The sequence below is a fragment of the Bacillus rossius genome, chromosome 1 (assembly GCF_032445375.1).
Source record: "Bacillus rossius redtenbacheri isolate Brsri chromosome 1, Brsri_v3, whole genome shotgun sequence".
Classification (NCBI taxonomy): Eukaryota; Metazoa; Arthropoda; class Insecta; order Phasmatodea; family Bacillidae; genus Bacillus; species Bacillus rossius.
The window spans coordinates 247996157-248012696 of NC_086330.1; the positions used below are offsets into that span (position 1 = coordinate 247996157).

The 16540-nt window shown below is 35.5% G+C and overlaps 1 protein-coding gene across 2 annotated transcripts in view; it reads left to right on the plus strand.

Moving 5' to 3' along the window:
* Positions 1–16540, plus strand: part of LOC134527443 (NHL repeat-containing protein 2) — an 81778-nt gene that overhangs the window by 4444 nt on the left and 60794 nt on the right. For both annotated transcript variants that reach the window (XM_063360128.1, XM_063360129.1), the window contains exons 2-3: positions 3077–3237; positions 11231–11390. In XM_063360128.1, coding sequence (XP_063216198.1) covers positions 3077–3237; positions 11231–11390 — 321 coding nt within the window. The remainder of the gene's footprint in view (positions 1–3076; positions 3238–11230; positions 11391–16540) is intronic.

The window sequence follows — 16540 nt, forward strand, 5'->3', positions numbered from 1 at the left end:
AAACACTTTCTGAAAATAAAATTAAAATAGTAGCAGACTTTTATCAAAACGATGAAAGTTCAAGAGTGTTACCTGGGGTGAAACATTAAGTGTTAAAAAAAATGTTTACATGCAAAAAAGATTTAACTTTTGTAACTTGAGAGAAATCTATTGTTATTTTTGATTGGAATATCCAGATGTAAAATTAGGGTTTTCAAAATTTGGTAGTTTGAAATCTAAATGGTGTATCCTTGTTGGTTCTGCAGGCGCACATACTGGACCAAGCAGTAATGATTTTACAGTTAATGAATAGTCGGTATGCATATTACCGATAAATAAATAAATAAATAAATAAATAAATGGAAATAACATAACCCTAACAAACTGTTCAAAACTGTCAACTATTTGTAAAATACTTGAAATATTATTGCAATGCCATTAAACAGAATCATCAAGTAGAATGAGAGGAACTTAAAACTACCATTTTTAGAATTTTATATTTATTTATTTATTTAGAAGAGCAATTACTCTAGCAATATACCCTCTTTACAACTACTGTGGTTTTCAGAATCCAGTAGAAATTAAAAAAAAAAAAAAACATTTTAACAGAAATGAGTAATTCGTAAGTTTTTACACAATTTTAACTGTAGTAGCTCACCTAACCTAGTTAATCTTTCACTGTAGCTGTAACACTCAGACCTACAAGCACCTAGGCTATCTGAAAAACTAAGCTTTCATGGAAAAATGACCATTCCAGGAAAAACTACACAGTTAATAGCAATTTAAAACACATAATTTACATAAAAAACTCAACTTTTTTCAGAGTTACTACACAGCAAAACAAAAAATATTCCAAGAATACAATCCACCTAAAAACACTTTATTTTATGAATTTTTAATGTTAATTTCTTTATTACTTACCATTAGGTACCAATTGTAACTCACTTTAATTCCAATGAGACAAATGATGCGTTTAAATCATTTATGGACATCAATATAGTGAAAATGTTTGAATAACATAAATAATCCAATAAAAATTTAAATCATATACAGGTAAAACACTTCCTGTAATATCACAAACTAGGCCTACTTCAGGAAAATAGCACAGAATTGTAAATTCTGAATGTTTTATTTGTTGGTTAATTCACCTTTTGAATTAATTACTACTTTATTGTATTTTTCTAATGAAACAACTTTTTTTAAATGCTATCCAACCAAAACCTCTTATTTTACCACTGGTGACTTGTAGAAATACCTTACATCCTAAGCATGTCCGCTCGCGGACATGCTTCAAACACAGGGCCATGCGAACACGTGCTCACGACGGGCGAAATCACGCTCATTGTAAACATGTAACTTTCTATCTCCTATTCTCTGCTGTTACCTAGTCGTTGGAAATTAGAATGGCAACAAGAGCTTAAGGAAACACAGAGCAATGTATAACACATATTTAGTACGGCATGTACAGAGATTTATTCACACTTTATACAAACACATATAATCCTCATACATTAATATAAATTTTCTTATTATGTTGGCTGTTACACATTACTGCTACAATTCATGTTCCAGCGATTACCAACAAAACACCTGAAATAAATTTATACAAAATTACGTACCATTCACTACTTTTTAAACATTTTCTCATAACCACACGAATTATTCCTCAATAAATAATTCTAACTGGACCCTTTTCTTTTAGTTATAATTACAAATTCCTTTTAATACAAAATACTTAAACCTTCACTTACAGATCAAAATTAGACATTGTTTTAACAGTACCAGAGACTTAGGAACGAGATATTTCTAACACAATTTAAATTTCAACACTTCTCCCCAAATAAAATTGGCTAAAATCTTCAGTGTCGTTTAAGTGATAGCGGCGAGTGTTTTTTTATTTCCGTTGATCCTTGACCTGATCACCCCAGTCGGACCGGAAACCATCGACGGAGCGAATTTCTTTATTCTACCTCTGCCGCCGTGCTGATTCCCTGATACTTGCACATTTTCGCCGGCTCTTAATTCACACTATTTGGTAATAAAACGAACACTATACTAGTGCAGAGAATTAGAGACAAATCACCTAACATGCTGTTGCTTGAAATTATTTTAAAACAGTTTTTCATTAAAAATTTACCTCCTTGTTTATGTTCATACGCCACGACTGATAGTCCCGCTAATGCCACTGCACTACGCCCTTAACGTTTTAATCAAGTAGTAGCACCTTTTATTTTCACCGTATTAATAGAACGAGAATATATATTTTTTTTAAAAGTATTGCTGAGCAGAACTCTGTTATGCTCCTAGTCGCAAACCACTTCATGACCCTCGGCGGAATTTTCTATGTTCCCCTTGGTCATTTTACTGCAAAGTCCGACACATACTTTTTACTTCCGAAGTCCCGTGCCAACTTGCAAATTGTTACTGGGCTACCACTGAATTATTACCAAGTCCGTAACTGACTTGTATAATTTGCGGCCTCTCTTACCGCCTTTTTCGGCATCCATGCGCAGCTTGAAGACCTCAGCGGGCAGCCTTTCGGCGTCGATGATCGCAGGTGCGGGTCGTGGTCACCGCATTATTCACGCAGCCGGTTGAGAGAAGACTCTGTGGAACTCGTGCTAGCAGCCTGCTTATATACTCGCTGCGCTCCATACTAAAACAGCGAGGAATATTCTGGACATCCTGAATCGGAAACGCGGCTCGGAAACTTCCGACCACGTCCACGTGCTCCGATCAAAGGCGATTCGGCACGGGTGGACCCGAGGATCTGCTATCCAACGCGCATCAATTGAAATTCGCGCGCCGAGTCCGTGCAGTGTATGGCGGGTGGTATCCCACTAGCCCGCAGGGGCGAGTTTCCTCGTTACGCAGTACCAACCTGCGTAACACTGCAAGAACATACTGTATGTAGTAATCATAACATGATTGCTACTGGATAACATTATGAATCCATATCATAAGCATAATGGTATAGTTAAAATATTTATGGGTAGCCAAATAAGCATACCATAGCAATACAGTTCCATAAATGTAAATATTGTAGGATCATTAGATAAGCTACGTAAAGAACTTCATGTGTTTGGTTTGTTTTTAGGGGTGGAGTGGTTCAATGTGGACAAGCCCTTGTCTCTGGAGGACTTGCAAGGAAAACTTGTGGTTCTCGACTTCTTCACGTATTGCTGCATCAACTGCGTGCACATCTTGCCTCACCTGAAACGCTTGGAGGACAAGTTCTTCCACTGCGGTCTGGTTGTGGTGAGCAGTGTGTTCATTCTCATCCAGGGTTGTGTTTCTTTCCATTGTGCAGCACAGTGTTTAACATGCTTCAAATGTTTAAAATACTTCAAAAATATGTGTTCACTTAGCACTTATACATAAACATAAATATTTGCTTGAATACTGTGTCACTTTATGCAATACACTAATTAGTTTTTTTTAGTTAATATCATCCCTTTGGTCTTTTCTGTTTGTTCAAGTTTGCGCAAAGATATTAGATAAGTCATGTAAGAATAAATGAGAAAATTGATGCACATCCCACTAAACTTATAAATACATATTAAATTAACAATAAATAAATATTTGACAGAAGTGACATCCAGGGGCTACGCCCCATAGAACCCGATGCAACTATTCATTCCTCCTTCCCCTACACTTCTAGCTTCATTTTTTGGTCACAGTAAATAAATATTTTACAGCTACTAGATAGAATAGAGAATGCGGAATACAGAAAATGCTGGGAGCATGTGTACATGTTATGTGATACTTGATTAATGTGTTTAGTGTCTAGTATATGTTGCAAAGTACGGACTGGTTCTGATTCTAATTGCCAAACAATTGTGTTTTATCAAATTATTTAGACATAACATACAGTCTCTACAGAAAAATAACTAACCACACTGAAATCATACAACTAATATATTATATCCTTCTCGAACTTCTTTGATTATCAAATGCAGAGTAATAGTGTGCAGTTCAATGTTGAATGTATCCAGGAAAGTGAAAGTAAATTTTTTATCAATAATGGAGTTCAGTGAAACTTCACCCACTAGACTTGTAGCTTCACACAAGTCTCGGTAAATAGGATTTCTGAGTTTATAATGCGAAGAACAACTAATTGTCATTCATGTCCTGTTTACATCTACCTGGAATTCATTTTAATTGCAAAGCAAAATATTTTTGCCTATCATACAAGAATGAAAAAGTAAAAATGGTTGCTTGTACTTATTTACGCACATTAGAAGTTATACTTACTTGACGTAGTAAAAAACTAACTTTAATTTTGCATGAAAATAATTGATAGAAGTAAAATATGAAAAGGACTGGAGTGATATTACAAGTACGGTTGGTAAATTATAATTTCAGTGAAATAAATAAATACCTGTGTATAAAATTAATTAGGTATTTAATTTAGTAAAATAATTGAAATAAATTTTAATTAGTAATGAAAATCAATAAATATACTGAATGTTTAATTATGTATTAATTTTAATTATTTATTAAATAATAATGTAATTTATATTGCTGTTACTGTCCTTGTGTAGTTAGAGGGAGCTTTATTTTAATTTTTTTTATAAAAGCCCTGGAAGCTGCTTTGAGTGGGCGAATGACACTACAGTATACTCAGAGGTATACAAGCGAATGAACATTTAAATAAAGAAAACTTATTTCTCTCAAGAGGAAGTAGAAAATGGATCCTATATGAAGAAATTAAAAACAAAGACGTTTACTTGAATCCTACAATTTATTTGTTGATTATAGTTTTCATAATTTTCTTTTGATAGTTTCAAGAGTTACTAAATTATAGAGAGCAAAGTTACTGGGGCCTCGGCCATCAAAACTTAACGATTACAAGTAGATAATTAATTTTACCTGAAATACAAATTTAATATTTTCCTTTGACCAACCAAGACATGTCGTAATCAAGCTTTCACAAAAAATTAACAAAAATAATTTAATAATATAAACAATTTAGGTAACTATTTCTGATTTAACAATAACTGATATCGTTGACTGTTCACTGGCGGTGACTAGAGGCAAGGAGAAGAGGTGATGGCTCAAAGGTGGGCCGGCTGGAGATATGCATTGAATTCATGTTCATTTAAGAAGGAAGAGGATGTAAATTTAGCTGAACTTAGCAATGGACCGGAGAAAAAAAACGAACTCAGGGACGATCTCTTGGACCCCACTGGAAACAAACGAAAAAGGAGGTCCAGTGGTTAAGAATAAAAATAAAGGTGACAAGAAACAGGGATTGTTAAATCAGGGCAAAAGTTAAGTAGAAAGTGAACTATAGGTGAATAGGAGTAGAATTTCCCACTTACCATTCTGGGGGTAGAATGATGAAGATGCACTAGCGCTCGTGGGAGCCACGCGTGAGTCCTACTACAAGATTACCTAGTAATCATAACTAAATCAAATATTAATCTAGAAAATAAATAAAATAGGGATCACTCCCGGACTCCCTGGGATCACATCCCTTAAGCTAGTCGCTGAGAGACTGTTGCGCGAAAGGGATCGCAGGTGAGAAGCACCGGAAAGAAACAACCATGGAGATGACTAAAGGAAAAATCAATTGTCTCTTTGGGCTGCATGTAGTTAAAACTTGCGCTTGGGGCCCGAGGCTTAGGAAGTGAGGGAACTTGCCTCTGATTGGCTGGAGGTTGCAGTTGAGAGATCGCTTCACCAACCAAAAGAAAAAAATAACAATGGTGGCTGGTAGCCTAATTTAAGGGGCATCAGAGGTAACTTGTTGCGCTCTGAAAGCAGCGTTCTGTTGGGGCACCGGTGAAACAGACTCGGGGTTAGCTCACAAAAGTCCCGCAAGAGGGACTAGCGTAAGCCTGGCCTTTATGGGATCAACTGGTTTGCGCTCTGTCGGGCTAAAAGGAAAATAGAGAGAGGTGTGGTGGCAGCCTCTAGAGGCCTCGCTACTCGCTGAACTAAAGTAAAGTAGTTGGCATCTTCGCCGCAAGATGGCAAAGGCAGACCTTTCGCTGGCCAGCGAGATGTCTTTGATTACATCTTGCTGAGAGCTGAGGTTAAGGCCCGGACAGTGCTCTTGGTGAAGTTCCTGGAAAAGATTAAGGAGGGGGGGGGGGATCTGCTAGCTCTTGAGAAATGTGTTTGGGCTGACAGCCCTGGACAATTAGAATAGGGCATGTCTGGACCTAACCTAAGCTGAGCTCTGAGAACTGGGCTGCCCTGGAAGGAGGCTAAGGAAAGCACTCTCTGTCACAAAGCCGGACACTGTTACTTGTCGCGTTCGTGGCCTGAGGTGGGAATAAAAATGATGTTTTATACTTGGCTGGCAAAATCACACCATGCTCTCGGTTGGGGATCTGGGATAACGTAGCGGGACTCTTAATTGGAAAGATTTGATCAGGATGAACAATGGGCTAACAAAGTTTATATTAGAGGTTTTTGGTCAAAAATAAATATGTACCAAATATTTCAAATTCGCGGCACATTGAAAATAAATCATACACATGGGATACATAACCTCAAAAACACTCCTATAAAAATGGCCAGGAGACTACTAAATCTTCCACAGACACTCCCTGCCAGTACAATGGAAGCTTACAAGCAACCTGGCATCGTTATATATACCGGAACATAACTTCACTTATATAAATACACTTAAAAAAGTTTATAAACACAATTTTTATCACTAATGTTCACAATAAATAAAGGGTTTTAATTGTATAGACCAGTACCTATTCAATATCAATCACTATAATATAAGATTTAAAGGCACATTTATAATTTTTATTTCTATGTAGCCCTTTTTCAATTTGTTAATTTTTGTTACATGCTGCGTGCACATCGTAAAAGTTCATCCTCATAATTTTTTCGTAATGCACCTAAAAAATTATAAACAAAAATTATTGGTGATACATATTAATCTTCTAACGATGAAAGTTTAGGCTACCTACTTTTTCAGTGATAACAAATGTAGAATGAAATCACCACATATTATTAAAGATCTTCCAGTAATACATTTGATTTCTGCTTAGAAGCCTATTTTGCTCTACCAAGTATATTGTAGCCTTAGAATTGTCTAATTTATGACCACAAAATTTGTCTTCAGAAACATACGTAATGGCTTCTTTAGAACACTTCCTTAAAACTTCATAACATTTTATCACTGTCAGTTTTTATAAACACACCAGTTTTTACTTTCAGGCCATTCATATCATATAGACAAACAGTTTGTACAAGTTAAATTTTCACTATGATTCCAAAACAGTAGGTATTTACAAATATTTAGTATTTCATACCGAAACAAACACTATAAAATCATTTGTGCATCTACAATTTGAAGTTATGTTATGTTTGAGTTTGTGCTTCATTTAATGATTTTATATCTTGAGGCATCTTATATTCAAGGTTATCTTGTATGAACCAGTTGAATCTCAAAGTCAAAATTTTAACAGGAGTTATGTACCATGGAGTACTTATTTGTGTGCAAATTTCAGATTTTTAGATAACTGCCCACCAGAGATATTAAGCCGTAAAGTAAGCAAAAATATGAAAAAAAACTCATTTTTAGAAGCTTGTAAAAAAAGTAGCAGTGTCTCACACTCAAAATAATTTGTGTTTACACTACTATTACATAAGTACTACTAAAAATATTTTGAAGCACAACACATAGTACCTTCATTCTGAAAAAAAAATTCTGAAAATGTAAATTTTTGCAATTGTGTGGCAGAAGTTCAACCTTCAAAGTTGGTAAGATTGAGTGATTTTAGAAATATGGTTTATGATCAGAATTGTAGTATATAATGTGCTTAACACCTCAAATTTTATTTCATCATGCTATGACCTATCAAAGCTAAGATATGGCAATGTAGGTAAACCCTTGTAAATGTAAAAAATTGTTGCGCGCCATGGCAACGAAATGGCTGCCATAATCAAACCAGTGAGAATAAAAATTTAATTGTGCCAGTTTTAAACTGTCAATATGTAATGTTAACAAGGCAAAAATTATCAAATTTTTTTAAAATGGTCAAGCAACCAATGCTGAACCACTTAGTATGGATTGACCCGTTGGTCAGTTTCAATACACAGATATTCAGACAAATGCAACTCAACTCAGTCTATTCTCACACTGTTTCAGCATAATTCAGACAAAATAATAACACAAAACACATGCTGCCTTTCAACCACACATTCCACATACATTATCAGGTAACCATGTCTTCACAATTTTACTTTTTGTGTTTTTCCTTATTGTGCATGTTTGCACGTCATAAAATACCAAAACAAAACATGAAAATAGTGCCAACCCACACATATTTTCCAACTCGCTTTGGCTCGTTGGGTGCTTTGCTGCCACCCCCTGAATGTGGTTTTATAAATAGACTAGCGGATACCTGCCTGATTGGCAGATAATTATGTAATGTCAGTTATAAATTGAATTTGTTGGTTATGAATTTCATCATAAAATTACAATCTTCATCATAAAATTGCAATTGTATAAAACAAAAACCAAACACAATTGCAAAACAAAACTATGTTGAAAAAACAAAAATGGCAATATCTGTTACAAAGTTAATAATGTCTGTCATATAGCTATGAGAAACTGGAATATTTATATCTTTGATTGTACCACAATTACCATGAGAGTTATTAAAAAAAAAATACCAGTAATGACGAATAATAGCAGTAGTGGTGGATTTTTATGAGTGTGAGGAACATTGATTCCAAAGTTAAAGTCTATAGTTCTTTTGTTTGTAAACAGTTGACAAATGTATGTTAAGAAACAAATAAAACATTTAAAACTATTTAAATTATTTTTTTGTATGTTCCCAAGTTCCCATACAATTTATCGACATGATATATAGCCTGTCATTCGGGCAACCGCATGATCTTACTGTAGTCCAAATTTCAGGACAATCGGTCAAGCCATTTTTGAGTTATAAGCACACATACAGACAGACAAAAACTTTTAAAAATTTCAGAATTGGTATCAGTGAGTCATAAAATTACTATTTCACGCAAAATTGGTAAAATTACTCAAATGTATAGACAGGCACTACAAAATTTGGCAGGCACATTGGCACATCCAACTACCACAAGCATGCTAAATTTGATCGATTCTAGCTGCCCTGTAATTATAGAAAATCTAAAATAATGTTTGAATAATGGAAACAAATTCTGAGTTTTAAACTCAATATGAGATATAACCAAAGAATGACCAAATTTCACAGGCAGGTGCACCGGTGTGGAGAAAGCTCAACATAGAAAATTGAAATTTTTATTTATTTTTTAACTTCAGCAAAATAATGCCAATATTTTACTTTTAAGACATTAGGTCCTAGTAAAATATTTTTTTTTTGGTAAAGTTTCACATGATGTTATGTTTAGATTAATTTCACATTTTAATAAATTACAAAACCATGGAAATCAAAAAGTAAATTATGTATCTGAATAAGTTTTATCTTCATAATTTCTGTTGATATTTTTACTAATTCATTTAACCTTATAGTACTTTAGATTTATAGCATCTTATAATTTTGTATTTATCTTGCTTTATTAATAATCTTGATTGGCAATAATGGTATAGTTATAACTTTTTTATTTATAATTTTAATTTTAATTTTATCATTGGAGTATTGGTCTCTGGTTGTGCTGCCCTTGTTTATCCTTTGTCTTGTGTTATTGTTGTTCATATTTGGTGTTTATGTACGTTTTGCCTATCAAATGATGTTTTTTTCAACTGTAGATATGCATGTTACAATTTAATTAATAAATAAATAATCACTTAGCTGAATATCAAAGAAAATATTATTCTCATTTATTATTACATATATTTCTAAAATATTTATTACTATAACAGTAAAACAATGTTTAAATATGCTAACATATACACAGATATATGATTATTTCTTATAATATGTGCGCATCTCATAATAAAATGGCTTTTTGTGGGAAAAAAAACACAAACAAAATATGCATTTATATAGTCATTTCTCCCATAGCTCTCGAGCTTGCCTGAAGGTAAGGGACGCTCAGCTAAACCCCTTTTAGCCGCTAGTAGGCTCAGATAACGGACATAAGTGTGTTAAATGTGATGATTAGAGCTGCCATATTATTATGGAAACCCATAAAACAGTGTGTGAAAATTAACACTAAAACTAAGTTTATAACTCAATTGTATAATAAAAGCAATGAAGATATTACAAAACTCTATGGAACTAAAATTTTATGTCTCTTAATGTGAATAGGCTTGGTGAGTTTTAAGTTTGCAACTGTATTTTAAGTGTTCAAAATAGAAAAATTACGTGAAACAACCACAACATTTTCCCTTGATCTAATAATGTGGCTCTATCTGAGATATGACAAAAAGTCAGGTATCACATTCTAGATCTTGCCTCATCCTATACCATTGTGTAATCAGTATGTTAATATGTCATACAGTTTTACCACATTGGATTGCCAAAGAAAAGTCTGCACTGACTTTGAAAGGTGCATTGAAATTTTTAATATTTTTGGGTGGTTTATAATTTAAAACATTAGTTATGACAGCGATCTACAAAGTAAATAAATTTCAAGTTTAGAGCTCATCTGGAATTAGGTTAGAATTGGTACGAATCGGAGAGTGAGTGAGTGATTGAATCGCACTTGGGGCTGTATATATCATTTAGATACATGTATTTGATTAGTAAAACAAATTTTTTTAATGCTAACTCACTGTTAAGTTAAAATTGTTCACATAATTTTTTTTTTGATATGTTATCACTCAATTGTTTACTGTACTGGGAAAGCTGCCTGTTACTACACTTTGGTTTTCTCAATATTAGTCATCAATCCAAACTCAATAATTCATTATTTGTTTTTGGTTTGATTACCTACCATACTTTGATGATAACCTTTTTCAGTGCTTCTTTTGTTATTCTTTCAATTCTGTGATTTTGCCCCACGTTCTCATTGGCCAACCGTATAAGTGTTGAGATATTATTTCAAAATTGTTTTTAGTTAAGTAACTTACAACTAATAATATCTCTATGGAAGTTGGATTTTGTGTGTTCAGTAATAGTTTATTTTTGAAATGTGATGTGGAATGTTTCATGCAACAAAGTGAGAGTATAAAACTGTTCCCTAACTTATCGGTTTTTGTTATAATAATTTCAGCAATAAGGCAGTTCAGTAACTCACAAAGCATGCTTCTGGGCCTTGTATGGGTTATTGTGTTATGTATGATAGAGCAGACAATTGGCTTGTTGATGAGTGTGCACGTGTGTGATAGGTAGGTGTCCACAGTGCCAAGTTCGACAATGAGAAGGACTCGAGCAACATCCGGGCTGCAGTCCAGCGATACAGCATCACACACCCTGTGGTGAACGACAGTGCTGCAGTCATGTGGAACAGCTTGGGGATACCGTGCTGGCCAACACTGCTTGTTCTTGGTGCGTACTGGTACTGGCGTGCAGTTATTTTAAGTGAAAAGTAAGCTTTTATATATTAGAGTGCAAAGTTTAAATTAAAGACATGAGTGGATGAATGGGTTACATAACATTTTTATAATTTTTTATTTTTTACATTGACTGAAGGTGTTACATTTACTTTCTCCATAAAAGTTTGTATGTAATGTTACTGTTACGATCGCGCTTGGCTGCAGTGCTGGCGTCGCCGCGCTCGTTCGGCCTGTCTGCGCCCCCTTCCACCTGCATCCTCTCCCTGGTATCTCGTGTCATACTATCTCGCTACATCCTGACCGTCGCAGCGCGCACCTGCCTCAGATCGGGTTACTTAAAAGAGGCTGCACTGCGGAATAAAAGGACTCGGACGCCTTTATCGGCGTTCTTAGAGCAGCCACCGCGTCCTTCGAGGACTCACGACGCGTTTCTGGGCATTTCGACGGCGAAGGTCGCGAGATATCTCGGAGACATGCCCGATTGTCCTGGACAGGAACCCAAGGGCTATATAAGGAGGTTGAGTCTGAGTCTGAGTGAGTGAGTTGGGAGTTCAGTGGGGAGTTCTCCCGCAGCGGAGTTTCCGGGCGATAGTGCCGCGGGTGCGGCAGAGTGGCGAAGTCCTTGGACGAAGGTTCCAGGGCAGGGAGTGAGTGAGTTCAGTGGAGTCGGGAGTTTCCGGGCGATAGAGTCGCGGGCGCGGCGGAGTCCCGAGTGAAGTTGCGAGCGAGTCGTCGTGTGGGATCTCGGCGAAGGGTGTGACGGCGGCGGCGGAGTGCGGTGACGGAGTCCCGCGGCGGAGACCCACGAGGGGTGCTGCGGCGAGAGTTGCGCCAGAGGTGCGGCCCAGCGAGGTGTGTGGAACGAGTGACTGGGGAATAGACATTTCTTTAAGTGTAGTTAATTATTTGCCATCTTAGAAGATTAATTGTAAGTGACAAGTAGTGGTAATAAATAAAACTGTGTGTGTAATAAAAATCTTTAATTGGGCTATCCTTTACGAACCCGCGGTAAATCGTAACAGTACCATCATTTTACATAGTTATTAAATAATAAAAAATCATATCTAAAAAAAATAATTAACAATACTTTGTTAACAATTTTCTCAATGTTTACAAATTGTATCATGTCCCCTTCATACACTTTGTCTGCAATTACTCTATGATTAAAAAAAAGTGAAGTACTTTTGTACAGTAATAAATTTCACTCATCAAATAAATATATATTTATTCTCAACACGTACTTCAACACTCCTAGCAAGAATAGCATTGAAGTTTGATGGTGGAGTTTCATCACCTCTTTGCAGTAAACTCTCACAGTATCTTGGAAATGAAATGGACTTTGTTTGCATGTTGTTTCAAAAAGTTGTGTAAATGAGTAATTATGTTCCAAATTGTTATGGCAAATGTTTTGTATGTCTGACACAAAAGACTTGGTCTCTGTGAGAAAGCTGAATCTACCATATATTTCACATTTTGTCATAATGCAGTATGATAAAAAGCAATTTTTTGAGATAACTTTGTATAGTAGACTTCTGATAGTCCAGCATCCAAGTACGTAGTTCTTATTGCTAGGGTCAAGATTATATGGCGAATTGTGATAAATCTGAAATAACACCGCAAGCATATCAATACACAGCTAACACCAAGATGCAAGTTAATACACCAGATAGCACCAAAATGCAAGTTATGTAATGGAATTAAGTAGCTTTTAACCAAAACTTAATTCAAATCATAAAAAAAGTAATATTTTAATGTTTGAAATCCAAGGAATGTTGTATTTTCTAGAAAAATATTGTACCTAAGTGCATGGATAAGAAAAATTAATTTAACACTTTTAATTAATTTTTTTATTGTTCTGAATATATCTTTTTTTTGACCAATTTATTACATATTATTTTATCATAAAAACACAGCGTATAAATTTTTTCATTATTTTTTGTGGAGTAAGTATTACGAAACAGCTTTTATAAAAATAAAAGCAACACTGAAATCCTCTGTTTTAAAAACAAAATTGGAATAAAAATAAAACCATAAATCTTGTCTCTACTTGTTGCCCAATGGTGTAGCACCAGCATACTTAAGCCAACTAAATAAAAAGCCAAATTTTAACCTAAGGTCAAAACATTTTTACAATATGCACATAAATGGTAGGCGGAAGCACTGCAGTGGTATGGAATCATTTGGGAGTATTCAGCGCTACTGTGGTCCCGAATCAGTTGGGAGTGTTCAGCGCTGTTCGGGATCCCTTGGAAGTTATTGGCGTGCTTTATGTTTCTTCAGTCTCTGACAGCAAATTTAGTTTTTGGCCATTTAGTGTGTGGAAATGTTTATTTACCCGTATGTTCCTGCTAAACAATATTTGCTGCCAAACATCATCCTACAAATGTATCTGTTCTACAGTTTAGTGTGTAGCATTTCTGGTGGGAGATACCACCTGATAATTCGGCATCTGTAAGGTCCTGAACTTGCTAGATTATCTTAAGTCTACTGTAATTGGTTTTTTTCTGGTTTGATCTATATTTTATTTGTGATGTATTGAAACTGAATTAGTTTGTATAGTGCAGAGGTTTTGATACAGGACAGGCGTGTTCAATCAGCTATTACATATTTTGATGGTTAAAGTTGGCTTATGGGCTTGTGTAATGGTAACAGGAAATGTTTTACACCTTTCAGTGATTTTTGTTGTGCCCAACAAAGGGTGTAATAGAAATAGAGTTGCTGGGTTGAACTGTAGGATGACATAGTGTGCATAATGCATTGGGTAGAGCTATGGTCAAGTGGTTGCTGCTCGTTATGTGTCGTGTTGAACAAGCTTACAAGGAGGACGGAAGGGTGAGAAGCTCATTGTAGTCATCGAACAGCAAGTGAGCCGGTAGAGGACCTTTTGGCGAAAGTAGGCAATATGTGAGCTTCTAACAACTAGACAAGTTGCCTTATTTTGTTTAAATAACTTTTAAAATGTATTTTTTATAGTTCAAGGTGCTTCAAACTGATATTCAGTCCCTAGTCTTGATTGATGTAAGTTGTAACGGTTCGTTACATACAAAAATAAACAGATGTTCAACGCCAATTGCAAATTTTGTTGTTTTATTTTTCAAATAGAATATTGCGCAGACGAATCCAAACACTTTCAATACTTCGCTCACTCATTCCAGTCGTACATTCGTCTGTCGAGAAATGCTCGCAGCCCGGGCGATGAAAATTAATAAAAAGTATAACTTCACTTAACTCTTTCAGTATCCGAAATCTGTAATTATACGAAAATCAGTATGGCCTCAAATGCGGCCGCATCTGGTGAAAAACCGCGAACCACCGAAACGCGGCCTCGCCTGGCAGCGATCGCCCGACGACAACTGATGAACTCATGAGGTCATGACACGTCTCCTCCACGCAGGGAGTAGAAGTCACATGACCTCACCGACCAATCACACGCACGCTTCATTCACTCTACAAATCACAAGCCAATCACAGAACAAATTACAATACATGAAAAAACCCTGTACACACATAACTCGGGGCTTCCCTTGATCTGTCTCTTTTCAATTTCACATCAAACATCGGGGACTCCCATTCTCGTTCTCTCTCCCACACCGTGAGACAGCAGTTATCACTCAGTTCCCACACAGTGGGGGAATTCCTGTCTTTATCTATCTCTGAGGGGAATTATTGTTTCTTTCTCACTTACACTTACAGGCCTCTCATGCCTCTCTTTCTAACCATCACACCAGACACCGTCCCATGTTCTAGAATCATTCCACACGTTAATGAACATTACAAACAGCAATTATAATACAAATTACTTTACAAAATTAAACTCATTTATAAAAACCTGAAAAAGTAGGCCTAAACCGGCAAAAATCTAGTACAGCGACTTCTTTGTGAATAATTACCTAAAAAATAGTAATGATTAAAAATGTCTAATAAAATACAAAATACCTTCTTAAAACACATAGCATGTGCAAATAACATATATTAATAGCCATAACGTCTGATTATACTGTCTCATAACATACACACCACTCTAAAAACATTGACTTATTTATATTTACCTATACAAAAATAAGTTTAAAAGAAAATTATTTATCTTGGAGGGCAGGGTTCTGCAACGCTACAAAGTGTTGTTCATTGTATTTAAACTGTAAGTAAGCAGAAATGTTAGTAGACATATACAATGAGTAATTAATGAATCAAGGTATTGAATGTCATTTTTGTAAGATTTAACAGAACATACGGGTTTTAAATGAATGAAATAAACAAGTAAGTTGTAACTTTTTGTTGATTTAAATATTGGGCTGTTTACAAATATGTACTTATGAATGCATTATTTCATGCATCTCCCTACATCCTTCAGCATATGCAGCTGCAAATGGAGAGGACACTGCCGCCACCAATCCATCACACTGCCATCCAGGGCAATAGTGTGTCTGAGACCAGAAACCAAAGTTTGTATAACTCACACTGTGAATCGAACCATCAGAGCTCTAACCTCTGGGTTGTAAATTATACACCTTTAACTGCACAGCCATTTAGACAATTACCAGACTGAGAATTAAATAAGGTATATAAATAATAACAAGCACATATTAGGACTTAAAATAGAAGAAATAAAAGCATCACCCGTTCGAGACAGGACCGCCATATTTTATTTCAGATGCCATACATTATTTCAGATGCAACCGGTTTTTTTCTAGAATTATTTGGATCAACATGTCTTGTGGGATAAATTTGGCGCTAGTGTTCACTATATGTATGTATAATGTAAGCCAAGTTAACTTAGGTTGTTGTGTACGATGGAGGAGAGAAGCTCCCCACCGGTTAGATTGGCTAACTGTTAGTAATAGTGTTGATGAGCATTAGAGACTTGTTAGTGTGCTGTAGATCAATTGGCTAATTAAAATCTGGTGTGAAGTGTGATGTTTAGCTGTGTGATCCACACCTATAAAACCAGTGGGTGATTAGCCAATATGTGAATGTCATAGGTGGATCAGGCGGACACATGCACAGGCATATTATCATGTGGTTGTGTTTGTGTACAGAAGAGAAATAACATGGTGTATAGTATTAGTATACTAATGGTCGCCCTGTGGACCGAAAACAAGTGCATTCCAAAGCAGTTCAGTCATAATAGGGGCTAAGCCATAC